A 20,294-nucleotide genomic window follows, 5' to 3' on the forward strand; every position below is an offset into this window, starting at 1 on the left:
AGCAGTCAGGCATTATTTTTCTCATTTCTTACACAAAGTACAGAGGATCTATAAATCAAATTGATTTGCCCAAGATCACTCAGCCAATAAGTGCTTAGAGACCAGATTTTCTCAATACTCAATCTAGTCCTTCTTCTGCTATATCATATTATTTTGATGAACACTGCAAGCTCCATGACCCCCATTTCACTACTGGGTAAAATGAGGCCAAGAGACAAGTCATGTAAGGTCAAATAAAGCGGTGCCAATTTGGGGATTAGGAGCACCTGACTCATTCACTAAGTCATCTGCCTCACCACTGGACCATAGCCCATATTTAATGCTGCCACTCCCGTCATCTCAATGATCAGTTGGAGTTGAGGAGGTAATATACTTCACTGGGCCCAGAATGATACGTCTCATACAGTCTGCCAGGCTTCTGATAGGCAGTCTGCATCTTTTATTGCCTTCCAGGGAAATTGTAACTGTACTCTTCTTTTTATCTTTTATCTTAAGTCAAAAAAAAAAAAAAGGCCTTTGCATGGGGCCTGTTAGTGGCATCCATGGGTACAGCTTACGAACACTGGTAACTACAGATGAGTAAACACTGTGCTAATGTATATCAAATATTTTTAAGCATACTCTGTGTTTATACATCAATATAAGTAAAATCCTAAGATAATGTCTTTGAAGCAAGGGGAAGCAGAATTTGTGAGGGCGGGGGTTAGTGATGGAAGTGTAGTTCTTAGAAGAGCAAAGCTTTCCTAGAATTTTCATATCAGAATTTCCAGGGAGGCACGTGTGTTTGTAAAAACATATTCTTTATAAGCTTGTATATTTTACATATTTATATTGAGAGAAACTGTAGAATATAAAGGCTGATGGCTAGTGTGGCTACATAGAAAATGGAGTGATTATAGGAAACATGAATTTTAAGGCTTGTCTATAAACATTTGTTCATCAAGTCATTCAACAAATACTTATTAAGTACCTTCTATGTACCAGGCACTGTTCTGTGTGCTAGAGATAGAACATTAAACAAGATAGACAAAATCCCTGTAGTCATTGAGCAGAAACAATGCTCTCTTTGATAAAAAAGCTTTTGCACAGCAAAGGAAATAGTCAACAAAACTAAAAGGCAGCCTACTGAATGGGAAAAGATCTTTGCAAATATCTTATCAGATAAAGGGCAGATATCCAAAATCTGTAAAGAAATTACCAAATTTAACACTCAAAAAACAAAAAATCCAGTCAAGAAATGGACAGAAGGCATGAACAGGACATTTCTCCAAAGAAGACATTCAGATGGACAATAGATACATGAAAAAATCCTCAACATCACTCAGCATTAGGGAAATACAAATCAAAACCAGAATGAGATACCACCTCATGCTGGTCAAAATGGCTAAAATTAACAAGTCAGGAAACAACAGATATTGATGAGGATGCAGAGAAAGGGGAACCCTCCTACACTGTTAGTGGGAATGCAAACTGGTGCAGCCACTCTGGAAAACACTATGGAGGTTCCTCAGAAAGTTAAAAATAGAGCTGCCTTACAACCCAGCAAGTGCATTCTAGGTATTGACCCAAAGGGTACAAACATAGTGATCCGAAAGGGTACCTGCACCCCAGTGTTTATAGCAGCAATGTCCACAATAGCCAAACTGTAGAAAAAGCCCGGATGTCCATCAACAGATGAATAAATAAAAAAGGTGATATATGTGTGTACACACACACACACACACACACACACACACACACACACACACACACACACACACACACAATGGAATATTACTCAGCCATCAAAAAGAATGAAATCTTGCCATTTGCAATGACATGGGTGGAACTAGAGGGTATGATACTAAGTGAAATAAGTCAGTCAGAGAAAGCAAATACCATATGATTTCACTCATGTGGAATTTAAGAAAAAAAACTGATGAACATAGGGAAAGGGAAGGAAAAATAAGAGGAAAACAGAGATGGAGGCAAACCATAGGAGAGTCTTAACTGTAGGGAACAAACAGGGTTGCTGGAGGGGAGGTGGGTGGGGGTTGGAGTAACTGGGGGATGGGCATTAAGGAGGACATGTGATGTGATGAGCATTGGGTGTTGTATGCAACTGATGAATCACTGAATTCTACCTGTGAAACTAATAATACAGTATAAATTAAATTGAATTTAAATTTAAAAAAATTTTAAAAATAAAATAATCTCAAACAAAGAATTTCAGTGCTGAGAAGAAAATAGAACAATGTGGAGAAGAAGAAGTGAGGGGTGTCCTGTACCAGATGAGACAGTCAAGGAAGAGCTCTCTGAGGAGGTGACCTTTGATCTGAGACATCATTGTAAAAAGAAGTCAGCCATGTAAGAATCTTGGGGAAAAACATGGACAAGGCAGCCCTGATTTGGGAACAAGCTCTACATGTTTGAAGAGCTTTACAAAAGCCTGTGTGGCTGGGACAGAGGAGAGGGTAAGACAAGATGACAGACAGCTAGGTGGTATCCAGGTCATATAGGCCATGGGAACCGCAGTAAAGAGCTTGGATTGTTTTCTGAATGAAGTGTGAGCCTGTTGGACAATGTTAAGTAGCAGAGTTTTATAATCTGATTTGTATTGAAATTGTTTGGCCTGCAAATGTGGAAATGGTTTGTAGGTAGGCAAGACTGGGAGCAGAGAGATTAATTAAGAGGCTTTGACAAAAACCTAGGTGAGAGATGATGGTAGCGTGAACTAGGGTAAGAGCATGAGGTAGGGTAATAGCAATTAAAATGGAGTATCTCAGATTTGGGATATTTGTTGGAGATATTACTGAAAGTAGTTGATGATGAATTGTATTTTGGATTAGGGAAGAGATACTGAGATATAGAAAGTAATTAAGGGCAACTTCTGTGTTTTGCCCTGTGCCATTAACTAACTGAAGGGAGATTAGATCCACAAATTCAGATGGTGAATGCTGATTTAGGGTGTGGGGAAGAGAGGTAATGAAGCAACCTCTTTTTTTACATGCTCACTTTGAGTTAAGTAGGACATTTTGAGCATTTACGTCAAAATAGAGATAAGTACTCATTTGATTTACTTACTTAAGACTTGGTGGTCACTTCATACCAATTTGTGAACCTAATGCAAAATTGGCTATTGTCTCTTTTTTTCATCACCTTTCCAAGAATTAAGGAGCAATGGCTGTATTTGTTTCCTGAGCCCAACATAGGCTCCTGATACACCTCTCCTAGTTCAGCTCATTGACTGCCCTAATTATAGTTCCTTATAAAGCCTATTGATGATTGTGATTTATTCATTTGAAAATCATGATTGTATTTGGTGTTCACAGGAGAATTTTACATTACACGGCATTCTAATCTCTCAGAAATACATGTTGCTTTCCACCTTTGTGTGGATGACAATGTGAAATCGGGAAACATCACTGCTCGAGATCCGGCCATTATGGGACTCCGAAATATACTCAAGGTTTGCTGTACCCATGACATCACAACAATAAGCATACCTCTCTTACTGGTGCATGATATGTCAGAGGTAAGCAAACAGAAGAAGACCATAATTTTATAAACATGTTAACCATCAATATTGTGTAGTAATAATAATCCACTTTACATTTACATTTTTTTTTGAAGAAAAATATTTTATCCAAGAAGAGTGTCAAATCTCTGTTTGCACAACTGTATAAGCAAATTTTGTATTTTAATCAACTAAGTTCTTTGGGTCACATATTTAAGTGAAATGTTCATTCCTGCAGAATCATCACAACAAAAACTAGTTAGAAAAAAACACCTCGACGTTTTTTGACAACACAAATTCCAAGTTCATAAATATATAAATCAAACAAAATGCTGTTACAAATTCCAAACATTAGGCCAATCATATTGATCCCAATAACTTCCCATTAGCTCCGTAACAAAAGTTTAGAGAGCAGAGAAAGAGTCCTAAGTTTGGTTTCCTCATCAAATTATTTATCTAAATTGCACTAAGACATACATTTTAAAAAACTAATGGACCTTTGAATCTCCTATCTGGTTAATAGCACTGAGTGACATATGATACAAAACAGTGAATAATCCTTAACCATTTATGTTCAGAGAATTATAGCCTTATAGTAGGTAAACTAGAAAATCAGAATTAGCTTTGGATAAGACATATGCCCCTACTTCTTTCCCTCTTCCTCCATTTTTGTCTTAAGTAGCATTAGATTTACCTCCACATTTATATTTGGCCTACACTAACATTAAAATTAGTTTGCATTCTCTGAGTATGCATTAATAGGCAACAGAAAGAGATACTAGATAACAGGAAGAAGCCAGCCTCATTTTAACATTCTCTCAAAGATGCTCAAGGACGCTTTTTGGATGATATAAGTGTTGGCTTCTGCAGTTAAAATGTGGCATAATCATCCATTCATTTTATTATGTACTGTGCTTTGTTTTATATTTTGGAAAAAAATATCTTCCCGTGACTGCTTTCTCTCCTGTTTTCCTTCTCATCCACATAAAAACTGGTTAGAGGGAATAAGCTGAAGAAATAATACAAAGACCAAAACTCAACTTCAGATAGTCTGGAGAAACAAAGTAGCCTCAAAACAATGGTGGTGCAGGCAAGTGCTTCTGGGAGAGCTAGTGGTCAGCCTGGTGATGAAGGACCCACATCAGCAACTTGGGGCCTGCTCATTTGGAGGTGGCTTTTTTTTTTTTTTTTTAACGAAATGGCTTAATGCAAGTTGTAAATGTCAGGAAGGAAGTTTGATCACTGATTATTAAAAGTTATTTCTGAAAATAAAAGATGTATAAATGCTGCTTTTTAGAGCAAAACATTTCGATTCATTCATTTTAAATGCAATACCCTATGTAAACACACACACAAAATCAATTCCAGGTAACATGAGGTGATTTTTAAATGATTTACCACTTACATCCCATTTGTATTTTCATCAGACACATTGTTTCAATTAAGAGAATTCTGGCTCCATCCTATGAAAGCTGTATCTGACTGCCTGATTTATCATTCCATTCACTTATATAGCCTAAGTCTTACCTAATATGGTATCAGGAGAGATTAACACGCATGGTTTGTTTGGGGTTTTTGCAACTGTAGCTTTATAAAGTTTTAGTTCCATCAGGAATGTTTAGCCATTGTTAAGTTATCATCACTAACTAGTCCATCTGTAAAAGTCTTTGGAGAATAACAAAGTTTGTGATGAATTCCAGCCGTGAGGAAACATCCAAACATTCCTGCAGCTGGACTCCTGGTTAACCAGTTTATAAAAATGGTTATATGTAGGTGGGAAACAACCTCAAAAACAGTATTTCCAAAAGTCACTAAGTTTGGATTTACTTCCAGACATCTGATACTACTAGCATTCCCTCTCCCACAATGTTACAAAAGTTACATGTTTTAAATTGGGACGGCCAGCTGCAGGACATTAAGTTTGTTTCCAAAGTATCCATTTTAATTCACAAAAGTATATTGAGCCACGATCCTCCCATTTGTTGTATTTAAACATCCATTCGGGTCAAGAAGTTTATTCTACAAACTCAGACAACATTGCACAGGATATAGAGTTAATCTTTGTTTTAGCTTTCATGCAAGGGTCCCAAGGCATTTTCAGGTGTTGTTTACTTCCTCTAACAAACAATTTCTAGACACTCGGTTACCACATTTTAGTGTGTGCACAGTAATGACGATAATGTCTGAAACAGCCCATGTTCTGTGGTAGCTAGAGCTGTAGAAATTAATTGCAGTTTAAAAAAAAAAGGAAAGGAAAAAGTAATCAGCGGGAAGAAAGACATCCTGATAATCACCAGTTTATCTCTATAGATATTTGTAATCTAAGATACTGTCATACTGGAGCCAATCTAACCTGATAGGTATGGGATGAACCTGCAAGCCAAGAATATCAAGTTCCTGATTTCCTTTTCTTTTTTGTTGTTAACTTATTGAATAATTTGGGACTTAGAGGTTTTAGTTATTATAATTGTGGTTGATGAAGATGTTATTTGTTTTTAAATTTTTATTAGAGTAGATACACGTATAGAAAAGTATACATAACCATATAGCTCAAATGTTCACAAACTTAACACCCATGTAACCAATACCCAGATCATACAACAGAACATTATCACCACCCCAGAAGCCACCCTCATGCTCTCTTCCAGTCAGGTAAACCACACTCTCTCCATGAGGGTAACCATTTTTTTCCATTTTGAAAAGCATAGATTACTTAGGCTTGTTTTTGTAGTTTATATAAGTAGAATCATATAAACATATTCCTGTCTCTGGCTTCTTTCACTCAATAATTATCTTTGTAAAATTTACCCATATTATTGTCTGTGGTTGTAGATTATTCATTCACATTGTTATATATTACTTCACTGTGTGATTAAACCACAGTTATTTAACAATGCATTCTACTATTTATGGACATTTGGGTAGTTTCTAGGTTTTGATTATTATGACTTACGTTGCTGTGAACATTCTAGTACATAGATTTTTGGCATTTCTGTTACATATATACTTAGGGATGGAATTGTTAGGTGTCACGGTATGTGTATTGTTTAGCTTTGGTATTTACAACCAAATAGTTTCCCAAAGTAGTTGTACGTAACCCATTGTTTTTGAATGTGAAAAATAAGAATGCCAGACTGTTCCTCACCTTCAGATAATGACTGAGAAACTGATTAATAGTATTTCAGGTACCTCAGAGGCATATACTTGAGAGCAAAGAATAGTTTTTCAGTTTCTCCCATGGGTGTATGAACTCAGAAAATAATTCTGATATCTAACTTTTAAGACTTATACCAACTAAATCTCAGTCACCTCTGCAGTTCAAACTTACCCTAATCAGAAGATTCAAGTTGAATAGTCAAAATATGGCCTGTTATTTTTTAGAAGATATTGTCTGCAATTATAATCATAATTGACATTTAAAAAAATTTTAATTACAGTGTAGTTAACATAGTGTTATTTTAGTTTCAGGTGTGCAATATAGTGGTTCAACACTTCCATGTAGCAACCCAGTGCTCATCAAGATAAGTGTATTCGTAATCCCCTTCACCTGGTTCACCAATCCCCCCACCGACCTCCCCTCTATTAACCATCAGCGTGTTCTCTAGTTAAGAGGCTGTTTCTTGGTTTGTCTCTCTTTTTTCTTTGTTCATTCGTTTCTTAAATTCCACATAGAGTGAAATCATACAGTATTTGTCTTTCTCTGACAAGCTTATTTTGCTTAGCATTATACTCTTTAGATCCATCTATGTGGTAGCAAATGGCAAGATTTCATTCTTTTTATGGCTGAATAATGTTCCATGCATAGATATACCACATCTTCTTTATCAGTTCATCTTATTGATAGACACTTTGGCTGCTTCCATAGCTTGGCTATTGTAAGTAATACTGCAATAAACATAGGGGTGTATATATCCTTAGAATTCATGGTTTTGTATTCTTTGGGTAAATACCCAGTTGTGTGATTAGTGAATTGTAGGGTAGTTCTATTTTTAAATTTTTGGGGAACCTCCATACTGTTTTCTACAGTGGCTGCACCAATTTGCACTCCCACCAGCAGCACAGAAGGGTTCCTATTTCTCCACCTATTCACCAACACTTGTTTCTTGAGCTTTGATTTTAGCCATTCTGACAGGTGTGAGGTGGTATCTCATAGTAGTTTTGATTTGTATTTCCTTGATGATGAGTGATGTTGAGCATCTTTCCATGTCTGTTGGCCATCTGGATGTCTTCTTTGGAAAAATGTCTGTTCATGTCTCCTGCCCATTTTTTAGTTGGATTATTTGGTTTTGGGGTGTTGGGTTGTGTCAGTTCTTTATATATTTTGGATACTAACCCTTTATCGGATATGTCATTTGCAAATACCTTCTCCTGTTCAGTAAGTTGTCTTTTAGTTCTGTTAGTTACTCCTTTGCTGTGCAGAAGCCTTTTTTTTTTTTTAATGTGATCCCAATTATTTTTGCTTTTGTTTCCCTTGCCTCAGGAGACATGTCTAGAAAGATACTGCTACAGCTGATATTAGAGAAATTACTGCCTGTGCTCTCTTCTAGGATTTTTATGGTTTCAGATCTCACATTTAGATCCTTAATCCATTTTGAGTTTATTTTTGTGTATGGTATAAGCAAGTGGTCCAGTTTCATTCTTCTGCATGTTGCTGTCTGATTTTCCCAGCACCATTTGTTGAAGAGACTGTCTTTTTCCCATTGCATATTCTTGCCTCCTTTGTTGAAGATTAATGTCAAAGACCATATAGTTGTGGTTTTATTTCTGGGTTTTCTATTCTGTTCCATTAATCTATGTGTCTATTTTTTGGGCAGCACCATACTGCCTTGAATCACTACAGCTTTGTAATATAACTTGAAGTCCAGAATTGAGATGCCTCCAGCTTTGCTTTTCTTTTTTCAAGGTTGCTTTGGCCACTCAGGGTGTTTTGTGGTTCCATACAAATTTTAGGGTTGGTTGTTCTAGCTCTGTGAAAAATGCTGTTGGTATTTTGATAGGGATTGTATTAAATGTTTATATTGCTTTGAGTCATATAGACATTTTAACAGTATTTGTTCTGTTCTTTGAGGTTGGAATGTCTTTCCATTTTTTGTGTCATCTTCAATTTCCTTCATCAATGTTTTATAGTTTTTGGAGTACAAGTCTTTCATCTGTTTGGTTAGGTTTATTCCTAGGTATCTTACAGTTTTTGGTACAGTTGTAAATGAGATTGTTTTCTTAATTTCTCTTTCAACTGCTTCATTATTAGTGTATGGAAATGCAACAGATTTCTGTACATTGATTTTGTATCCTATAACATTCCTGAATTCATTTATCAGTTCTGGTGGTTTTTTTGGTGGAGTCTTTTGGGTTTTCTATATATAGTATCATGTCATCTGCAAATAGTGAAAGTTTTACTTCTTCCTTACCAATTTGGATGCCTTTATTCCTTTCTGTTGTCTGATTGCTGTAGCTAGGACCTCTAGTACTGTGTTGAATAAAAGTCATGAGAGTGGACATCCTTGTCTTGTTTCTGACCTTAGGGGAAAAGCCTCAGTTTTGGGGGTCAGGCAAGTTTTCTGAAAAAAGGGAGTGGTCGCTAATGTGAATTATTACCAGTAAGGACAATTAGAATATAAAACTGAGAAAAGGTTTGGTAATTAATAACCATTGAATTATAACCCATTGTATAAAGTAAATACCCATTAGTTCATACTGTTGTAAACAGATGACTGAATAAATAAATAGGGGCGGAAGAAACAATGCAGAGGAATTCCAGATAATTTATATAGATACTCATCTTCAGGGAGGGAAGTAAAAATCACCTTTTACATGTGTGCTGTTCACAGTGAGTGACTTCTTTCCAAAGAGTATGTTGTGGAAAGGTTGGGGAACGGGAGAAGGGAATAACTTTACAGTGGAGAAACCTGAGAATCACTGCCTCAGGCAGGTGATCCAGATCAATGTCAACAGTCATAAATCATGTTGATAATGTGTATTGATATGATATTATAAAAATGGCTCCTTACCTCTGTAGTCTTCCTACCAAAATCCATAGCGCCAGTCTGACCATGAGAAAAATATCGGTCAAATTCCAGTAGAAGGCATCCCTTACCTGATCAGGACTCCTCAAAACTGTAAGGTCATCAAAAACAAGGAAAGTCTGAGAAACTCACAGGCCTGAGGTGACATTATAACTCAATATAGTATAGTATGCTGGATGTGATCCTGGAACGGAAGACATCATTAGATAAAAACTAAGGAAATCTGCATGAACTATGGAGTTTAGTTAATAATAAGAGATCAGTAGTGATTCTTTCTCTCTTTTTTTGGCTATGAATTTGTTTATTGCATCACATTTAATGTACCCAGTAGAAAGATTAAACATGTACTCAGGGTTTTTTGACTGACAGCAAATAGAGATTCTTTAGTGAGATCTTGGCAGTTTGATGGTATATATATATATATATATGTACTGTCTGTCATGTATACAGACATACATATATATACTTGCATGCATACATATATATAATTTCATTGATGGAATAATAAATGTCAGAAATATATCAGAAAAACATGTTTATATTTATTTATAAATAATAAAATAATAAATATATCTAGTAGTACAATTGCTGGATTATAGGCTAGTTATTTTTAAATTTTTGAGGAAAATTCATACTATTTTTCAGAGTGGCTGCACCACTTTGCATTCCCACCAACAGTGCAAGAGGGTTCCCACTACTAGATATTTACCCAAAGAATACAAAAATACTAATTTGAAGGGATACATGCACTCTGATGTTTATAGCAGCATTATCAACAATAGCCAAATTATGGAAAGAACCCAAATGTCCATCGACTGATGAGTAGATAAAGAAGATATGGTCTATATATACAATGGAATATTAATCAGCCATAAAAAAGAATGAAATCTTGCCTTTGCAACAACATAGATGGAGCTAGAGAGTATTATTCTAAACATAGGTCAGTTAGAGAAAGACAAATACCATATGATTTCAATCCTGTGTGGAATTTAAGAAACAAAACAAGCAAAGGGGGAAAAAAGGGGAGAGGTAAACCAAGAAACAGACTCTTAACTATAGAGAACAACTTGGTGGTTACCAGAGGGGAGGTGGGTGGGGGGATTAAGGAGTGCACTTGTGATGAGCACTGGTTATTGTATGGAAGTGCTGAATCACTATATTTGTACACCTGAAACTAATATCATGCTGTATGTTAACTAACTGGAAGTTAAATTAAAACTTAAGGGGTGCCTGGGTGGCTCAGTCGGTTAAGCGTCTGCCTTCGGCTGAGGTCATGATCCCAGGGTCCTAGAATTGAGTCCCGGATCGGACTCCCTGCTCAGTGGAGAACCTGCTTCTCTCTCACCCTCTGCCTGCCACTCCCCCTACTTGTGGTCTCTCTCCCTCTCTCTCTCTGTCAAATAAATAAATAAAATCTTTTAAAAACTTAAAAATAATAATATGTTTATAAATTTTAAATAAATTACAATACCTTAACTCTATAAAACAGCAGTTTTTAAATTTGTGTTCTGAAGATCCCCCTAGGATCTTAGCCCCTTTCTGGGGCTCAGCAAGATTTAAAATATTTTCATAATAATACTAAAGCATTATTTGTCTTTTCCATTCTCATTCTTTCATGAGCATCAGTGAGTTTTATCAGAGGCTAAACAGATTAAATGCAGAGCGGATATAAGAATCCAGATGTCTTCTATTAAACCAGGCAGTTAATGAGATTTGAAGATATGTAAACCGTTGCCATTCTTCTCGCTTAAATTTTTTTGTTTGGGGAAATATAGTTACTTTCTACTGAAAGAAAAAACAAAACATGTTAGGTGCACCTGGGTGACTTGGTCAGTTAAGCGTTGGACTCTTGATTTTGGCTCAGGTCATGATCTCAGGGTGGTGAGATTGATCCCCACATTGGACTCTGCACTCAGGGGGGAGTCTTCCTCTCTCCCTCACCCTCTCCCGCCCCCTGCTTGTGCACACACACATCCTTTCTCTCTCTCTCTAAAATAAGTAATCTTTTTTAAAAATATGTTAACATGCAATAGGTTTTTCATTGTCATTTTTAAGTGAAATTGATTCTTTTGCATGTTGCTGTCCAATTTTCCCAACACCATTTGTTGAAGAGACTGTCTTTTTCCCATTGCATATTCTTGCCTCCTTTGTTTAAGATTAATTGACCATATAGTTGTGGGTTCATTTCTGGGTTTTCTATTCTGTTCCATTGATCTATGTGTCTGTTTTTGTGCCAGCACCATACTGTCTTGATCACTACAGCTTTGTAATATAACTTGAAGTCCAGGATTGTGATGCCTCCAGCTTTGCTTTTCTTTTTTCAAGGTTGCATTGACTATTCAGGGTGTTTTGTGGTTCCATATAAATTTTAGGAATGTTTGTTCTAGTTCTGTGAAAAATGCTGTTGGTAGTTTGATAGGGATTGTATTAAATCTGTAGATTGCTTTGGAGAGTATAGACATTTTAACAATACTTGTTCTTCCAATCCATGAGCTGGGAATGTCTTTCCATTTGTGTTGTTGCTTAAATTTTTTTCATCAGTGTTTTGTAGTTTTCAGAGTACAGGTCTTTCACCTCTTTGGTTAGGTTTATTCCTACATATCTTACGGATTTTGGTGCAGTTGTAAATGGGATTGATTCTTTAATTTCTCTTTCTGCTGCTTCATTATCAATATTTTTTACATTTTTCTGTTTTAATTTCCAATGTAATAACTATCAAGAGATAAAATCCACATAGACAAAAGCTCATTGGTGTCCTCATTGATTTTTAAGAGTATATAAGATCGGGGCGCCTGGGTGGCTCAGTCGGTTAAGTGTCTGCCTTTGGCTCAAGTCATGATCCCAGGGTCCTGGGATCAAGTCCGCATTAGGCTCCCTGCTCCTCAGGGAGTCTACCCGTCCCCCTGCTTGTACTCTCTTTCTCTCTGTCAAATAAATAAAAATCTTAAAAAAAAAAAAGAGTGTAAAAGATCCTAAGACCCAAAAAGGTTCAGAACCACTCTAATGAAATAATAAATGTATATTATAGTTATGATTATGAAGACCTGCAACATGGAAAAGTAATTCTGGAGATAATGAAAAGTAGAATTTAAAATGGTATAATCACTGATTGTAACTATAGAAAATTATAAATGAATTGGGTATAGTCTGGCAGGAGCACTCATGTGTGCATTTGATCAGAGATTAGAAAGGAATGTAGAAAAATGAATACATTTGGTTTGGTAGGTGGCTGGGATGGGATGTTTGTGTATTTCTGTCACTTTTTTAATAACATGTTATACAATAAAAGCATTTTGATGCATTGTTCCAATATTATACAAGTTAATGGAATTATTCATGCTAAAACACAGTAGTTGGAGTTCTGATGTCACTTTGTCTTTAGAATTAATTATCTAGAAAGTTTTAAGGGTATGTTTATTTTTTAAATTATATTTACTAGGACATTTAAATTGGTTTCTATTCCACAAATGTAATCTAACAGCTATAAGGAGTTATACCTAAAGACCAGAAGAAATCCAGCTAAAGTTAGCAAAAAGTTGTCCAAATTTGTTCACAAAGTAGAGGTCAATGTTATAGATAAATTAAGACTTGATTTTTTTTAACAAAATTCTGTTAAAAACATGATTTATTTTGGTTCTCTCTTTAGGAAATGACTATACCATGGTGCTTAAGGAGAGCAGAACTTGTGTTTAAGTGTGTCAAAGGTGAGCATAACCTTATATTTTAACAACATGACCTGTATTTCTTAGTCCCAACTACTGAAACTAGAGAAAGCCAGGAGAAGAATATGAACGTTACCTCTGTCCTCCGGTGCCTCAATTAAAAGTGGTTTAACAAGGCAAATTTTTTTTACTCACCTTTTTTCCAGTCATAAAATAAACAAATCTCTGGCCCTCTTGAAATGCAAGGATATTTGGATATTATTTATATTTTGCTCTGATTATATCTTGCTCTCTATTGCCTTTTTATTTTCTTAAAAAGAAAAAAATAGAACCACATCTTCAATTATCCTTTAATAACCTGCTTTAGCTTCATTGTACAGAGACTAAATAGGACTTGAGAAATCATGAGTAAAAATGCATTAACAAAATTATGTTAAACCTCTCTGGCATGGGGAATTAAGGATTGCAGAAGTGTATCTGTTCTTTGGGCCTAGCCTCTCTTGCACACAAGTGGCTACCTAAAAAGGCAAGACATGAAGCCCCCACATGAAAATTCAGTTTATCTTCATAAGGGACTTGTAGATTTGAGGACCAGAACTCATAATTTAGCAAAGTTTGTTGTTCTGTTTTAGGTTTCATGATGGAAATGGCTTCATGGGATGGAGGAATTTCCAGAACAGTACAGTTCCTAGTACCACAGGTGTGTTATCTGAATAGATCTCTCCCCAGTTTAATCTCTGCTGTAATATTGCTCCCAGATACAGCTAGGCACCTTGTCCTAAACTCAATATAACATAATAAAATGCTTACAGCTTTCTATGTATTAAGGGGAGAAGTGTTTGGATGCCATAAAAGCATTTAGTTTATTGTCAAAGATGTCAGCATCTGCCACTCAAGGGATCTTTTATTTAACCCCAAAACCAAATTTGACTCATCTTTTGTTTTTTTTCCCACATTTATGATTGAAGAATTCAATAAATACATGATTGAAGAATTCACGTAAAAGGGCATTAACACAAAATGATTCTGCATTCTATATAGAGCCTAGCAAAATTAGTGGTACTTTACTTACTGACTATACTAGAGTTATCTAGGGATTTTTCTGGTAGTCAGACTTACTATTTGACAGAAACAACATAGGTTCTCAGAAGGAAAACACGCCCTGCCCATAACCATGCAGTTAACTCAGTCATGAAAGAGAGTTTTCATATACTGCTCTCCCCTATCTAGGACTAGTTCCATATTTTAAATTACTTTAAAATTTTAAAAATCAATGATGATTTAACAAGTGTGAACTTTTTTTTTTTTTTTACTTCTAACAGAGTATTTCTGAAGAAATGTTTTATCAACTTAGTAACATGCTCCCCCAGATCTTCCGAGTATCGTCAACACTTACTCTGACATCCAAGCACTAAATCCTTAGAGACTGACACGTTGGCAGAAGAAGACTATTAAACTTTCCAGGAACTTGAGCTGTGCTGGGATTCTGTCAAGCAAAAGATGCCCAGAAAGAGAACTTGTAATCCAAGTCACAAATCAAATCATGATGTAGGTCTGTGAAACCTTCCAAAAATTCATATACCATATAGTCTAGTGATCAGCCTTTTACTTATATATTTATTCTGAAAATTTCTTTATGAAAAAATCTTTTTTTCTACTGTTATGCCCTGTCTATGAATATTGGTAAGTTAAAACGTCCTATATATCATACCTGGACACTTGATATAGGAGATTGTTAATTGCATTTTCATGGAGACATTTGACTTTTCCAAAAGGTTTGAGTCATATCAAGTGCAAGATTTAATTAACCATAAAAATAAAATCTTTCCTTTACCTTATTTGCCAAGCAAAAATTAAAAGACACTGAGATATACATTGCAAGTATGGATTTCTTGTGAAAATCTTTGTAGAAACACAAACATATGAGACAAACTTTTAAATTCTCCTTTTTCAAAAACTCTTAAGGTTTTATAAGTCAGAAAAAAAAATCAGGAAAGGACTTTGGATTCTTTACCTCTGTCTCACCCTCTCTATATGACCTTGCCCTTGTCTATTAATAACACTTCATGGGCTAGGAAAATAGTATGCTCATTTGCAAGCCCAGTGGAAAGTTAGTCCAAACCAGCAGCTGGCAGGATTTTAGTGTTCATCAACATTATGACAGTCAGACAACAAAGATCATCTTTATTTCTCCATCCTGCTTCCTGCATTCTCAACTTCCTTAACCATTCTTCTACTTCCTGCATTCCATTGCTGATAACTATGTCCCCATTTCTTTCTCTGCTCTTGTTTCCTCTCCTTTTTCATCATGTTTCCTACTTTCTCAGATGATGCATATCACTTACTTCTCCCATCTGTAACACATTTGCTATGAGTTGTGACTACATTAAACAAAGATATCTGTAAAAGCAATAGTTTAATCATATCCAAGTTGTATGGATGTTGTAACTGACCAATGAAATGAAATGGAGGACCTTGACATCATGAGGAGGTGTTATGGCCTGATTCCAAGAAACAGAAAGCACTCTTGTTAGTGTACCTAAATACCTAAATGTAGTAACTTATAGAAACTCTTTTGACACACAAAATGCTTTCCCATAACACAGAATATGTCTTGATTTTCCATGTCTTGATGCAAGGAAGTGACTGTCCAAGTAACAACACTAAGGAGAACACCCACTCCAGACTGTGTCCATTACACACTTACACTTTCCACATGCTTTTCCAGGGAACCTGGAAGGTAGGAATTCTGCTCTCACAGTGAGAAATTGTCTTCCAGGCACCACTGTTATCCTTGAGACTGATTCTAATGCAAAGCAAGGTAGACAGAGGTGGAAAATAGGGGTGTGTTAGAGCAGTATCAAAGACTACTTTATTTTTTTTTAAAGATTTATTTATTTATTTATTTGACAGAGAGAGAGAGAGACAGCGAGAGAGGGAACACAAGCAGAGGGGGTGGAAGAGGGAGAAGCAGGCCTCCCACCGAGCAGGGAGCCCGATGCAGGGCTCGATCCCAGGACCCTGGGATCATGACCTGAGCCAAAGGCAGACACTTAACAACTGAGCCACCCAGGCGCCCCAAAGACTACTTTAGATCATAATATAAAAGGTCAAGTTGGAGGTGGCTGTAGTTGGATCAATATAAGACGTTCAAAAAGAGGAACTGAGAATCTTTCCATAGAGGTTCTGTAACTAGGTGGACAGCCAACAGCTAGGGGCATAGCCAGAGGTGAGGGGGTAGGAGTAAGCGTTCACTCATGGAAACTTGGTGAATGCTGCTGCCCCGTCCTTCCTTTGCCACTATATAATGTAGTGGCTTTCACTCCAGGGCAATTAGAGGTAGTGTTTGGCCCATGAAATCAAGATAAATGTATTAAATATCCTTTTTTTTTCACATGGTACTGTATTATGAGATATACAGAGTGGTAAGATTGGGAAAATGCTTATGATGTTATATGAGGACATACCAAACTCTGAGCTAGTAACAAATATATAATTCAAAGCACTAATTATATGTATGCAAGTGATGGGAATTTTAGTGAAGCAGTAGATGAGGAAGTCTGGAATTTTGTGTTTGGACCAGAAAAGGTGAGATCATGACCTTTTTCTGAGTGTTCTAGAGAGCTTCATGGAGGGGAGTGGTTTGGGGCACTTCATGAGTGATATGAAGAAGGTACCTTAGCAGGCTGAGACTAGAAGGGGCATTCTAGGTCTAAGATACAGATAGGAACAGAAATCAAATGAAGGGAGGAACTGGTAAATGGCCAGTAAGTTGAGAGAAGCTGACCACAACAGCCTTTTGGGAGTGGGGTAGGGGGCCTTAGTTCAAACATTGGTGAGGAGTGTTCCAGTGAGCACGAAGCTTTCTATTTGCATAAACAGTTAAGTGTTCCTAAAACAGATGACAATATGGTCCTCAAGGCCTTAAAAATATGCTTTGGAAATCACGCAGGGGCATTGAGCCTGCTGTGTCCATTCCATACTGCTCTGTTCGCCCCTTCCCCGATTTTTGTTCTCAAAGCACAAAACCAAGCAAAGCTGTAACATTGCCATTGATCAAGAAGTGTGGCACCAGCTGTTCTCAGCATGACAGTGTGGCTGGAATGGAAGAAATGCATGAAAAAGAATTTCAACAGAAAAACAACTCAGTTTGCCTGGGAGTTGGCAGACCTCTTACTGGCACAGTACACACATCCTTTGTGCCACTTTAGTTGGAGGCTGGCTCATTCTCACAAGAAGAAAAAATGTTCCACAAAGGAAAGATGAATTCACAGAAACATTCCTAATATAGAGGCCCTAAGGAGAATCAGCAGAGCTGTGCCGAAAGAAGAAACAAAACTTAAGAGAGTGGAATCTTGGCTGTTTCTCAGTCTCCAGGTGAAAAGGATTGCTTTTCTGTTACCCCGTTCTCCCATTTAGATGAAATTGGACTGCTTTGCTCAAAAGGAGTTACAGCAGTGTAAAAATCGTTCAGTTATGAAATAAAAAATGTTTTACAACACCTATTTACCAAAAGTACCATGCATTCAGAACCATTTAGATCAATGTTTTTCTACCCTTTAACCATCAAAGACCCTTTCCATCATCTTGAGCATATTTCTCTGAAATGTCTTGAAAACTTTTACCTAGCAAACAATTGAAGTAAAAAAAAAAGTAATCTTTTTTGTTGTTAAAGACATATCTGTGGAGCTGAGTGAGTGTATTAGCAAGCAATACATAGTGTTCCCACATAGATTATCATTGTATGATTCCCATACATAGTTTTTACACATAAAATACATAGAATTATTGTGTAATACCAGACAAATTCACAAAAACAACCTTGCTATTTTACTTAACCGGCAAGGTCTCATCCCAGTGAAATGTATTTCAGAAAGATTTTTTTTTTGTTTTTACTTTTGTAGTTTATTATTACGTTCAGTTAGCCAGCATGTAGTACATCAGTAATTTTTGATGTAGTGTTCAACAATTCATTAGTTGCATATAACACCCAGGGTTCATCACAACATGTGCCCTCCTTGATACCCATCATCCAGTTACCCCATCCCCCCACCCCCTCCTCTCTGTTACCCTCAGTTTGTTTCCCGGAGTCCAGAGTGTCTCATGGTTTGTCTCCGTCTCTGATTTCTTCCCATTCTGTTTTCCCTCCTTCCCCTGTGGTCCTCTGCACTATTCCTTATGTTCCATATATGAGTGAAATCATATGATAATTGTCTTTCTCTGCTTGACTTATTTCACTTAGCATAATCCCCTCCAGTTCCATCCATGTCAGTGCAAAAGGTGGGTATTCATCCTTTCTGATGGCTGAGTAATATTCCATTGTATATATGGACCACATCTTCTTTATCCATTCATCTGTTGAAGGGCATCTCAGCTCCTTCCACAGTTTGGCTATTGTGGACATTGCTGCTATGAACATTGGGGTGCGTGTGCGCCTTCTTTTCAGAAAGATTTTTTTTACTAGCTCTTCAAGGACCACTAATTCCAGGAACCCCAAGCTGGGAACCACAACTTTAGACAGAAGTACTTACATGAGAGTACATTACAAAGGGAGGGCAGAGATAAGGACAACATGAGTGGCAGATTGACCCTAGAATCCCATTCGATAAACACCAAGTGTTTACTGCATTTCTTCCACACACAAAGGCACAGTGCTTAACAAGAGTCAGCCTCTAGAAGGCTATACAAAGGCTATGGGACTTGAGGAACTATTTGATTAAGGTAAAAATGCTTGGCAAGCTTTTCTGTGATCTGTGACGCTGACTATGACTAAGATAAAATCCCACGTGAAGCAGGTGAAGGGATGAGCAGCCTCCTGATAATAACTACAGAACTAATAATATGGGCATGTGATGTCCTATTCAATATTCACAGCTACAGTTATTGCAGTGCAATCCAGATCTCTCTTGCTATTCTTTTCCTGACATACCCAAATCCAAGATTTGGCTGAATTTCATGCCGTATATAGTCAATCATCATTAATCATGGATTCTATATTTATAATTTCACCTACTTGCTCAAATTTATTTGTAATTCTAAAATTAATCCATAAAGGCATTTATCAAGGCACATAATCATTTACAAAAGCACTGATTTTTTTATCAAATCCATGTTGTGTGGCTGTTGTAACTGGCCCACAGAATGAAATAGAGGACCTTTGGCAGTACTTTGGCATCACTCAGGAGTGAAAAATTTTGAGTAGACACATCTTCCCAGCTGAAAGGAGAAAGGTAACACTCTGCCTTCTGGTTTCAGCTCTCGTAATGTAAATAAGTATCCTTTTCATGGTTTATTTAGTGTCATGTTTTTCACACCTTTATGCTTTTTGTTGGTGGTTTTGCTGTTAGACAGCCCCCAAGTGCGGTGCTGAAGTGCTATCTAGTGTTCCTGAGCACAAGAAGGTTGTGACGTGCTTGATGGAGGAAATGTGTGTGTCAGAGAAGCATTGTCCAGGTGTGAGTTATAGTGCTGTTGGGTCGTGAGTTCATGGTTAATGAGTCAACAGTCTTTACTAAATAAGATGTCTTTAAAAAGAAACACACATTTGGGGCGCCTGGGTGGCTCAGTTGTTGGGCAGCTGCCTTCGGCTCAGGTCATGATCCCGGGGTCCTGGGATCGAGCCCCGCGTTGGGCTCCCAGCTCAGCGGGAAGCCTGCTTCTCCCTCTCCCACTGCCCCTGCTTGTGTTCCCTCTCTCGCTGTGTCTCTCTCTGTCAAATAAATAAATAAAATCTTAAAAAAAAAAGAAACATTTAAAAATGTTATGTTCACTTATTTTTGGAACCTAAGGAATAGCATGGAGGACATTAGGAGAAGGAAGGGAAAAATGAAGGGGGAAGAAATCAGAGGGAGAGATGAACCACCAGAGACTATAGACTCTGAGAAACAAACTGAGGGTTTTAGAGGGGAGGGGGAGGGGGGATGGGTTAGCCAGGTGATGGGTATTAAGGAGGGCACGTACTGCATGGAGCACTGGGTGTTATACGAAAACAATCGTGGAATACTACATCAAAAACTAATGATGTATTGTATGGTGACTAACGTAACATAATAAAATAAAATTAAAAAAATAAAAATGTTACGTGCGGATTAACTCAAAAATGTAGTGAGAGGC

General features: G+C 37.0%; 1 protein-coding gene across 2 annotated transcripts in view; it reads left to right on the forward strand.

Moving 5' to 3' along the window:
- Window positions 1-18,091, forward strand: part of C9H12orf4 (chromosome 9 C12orf4 homolog) — a 59,843-nt gene extending 41,752 nt beyond the window's left edge. The window contains exons 11-14 of one of the 2 annotated variants that reach the window (XM_027595509.2): window positions 3,312-3,514; window positions 13,166-13,223; window positions 13,814-13,881; window positions 14,504-18,089. In XM_027595509.2, the coding sequence (XP_027451310.1) occupies window positions 3,312-3,514; window positions 13,166-13,223; window positions 13,814-13,881; window positions 14,504-14,596 (422 nt within the window). In that variant the 3' untranslated portion in view covers window positions 14,597-18,089. Of the gene's footprint in view, window positions 1-3,311; window positions 3,515-13,165; window positions 13,224-13,813; window positions 13,882-14,503 lie in introns of both variants that reach the window. The other variant, XM_027595510.2, reaches the window with a different exon arrangement.
- The last annotated feature ends 2,203 nt before the right edge of the window (window positions 18,092-20,294 follow it).

The sequence above is a fragment of the Zalophus californianus genome, chromosome 9 (assembly GCF_009762305.2).
Source record: "Zalophus californianus isolate mZalCal1 chromosome 9, mZalCal1.pri.v2, whole genome shotgun sequence".
Classification (NCBI taxonomy): Eukaryota; Metazoa; Chordata; class Mammalia; order Carnivora; family Otariidae; genus Zalophus; species Zalophus californianus.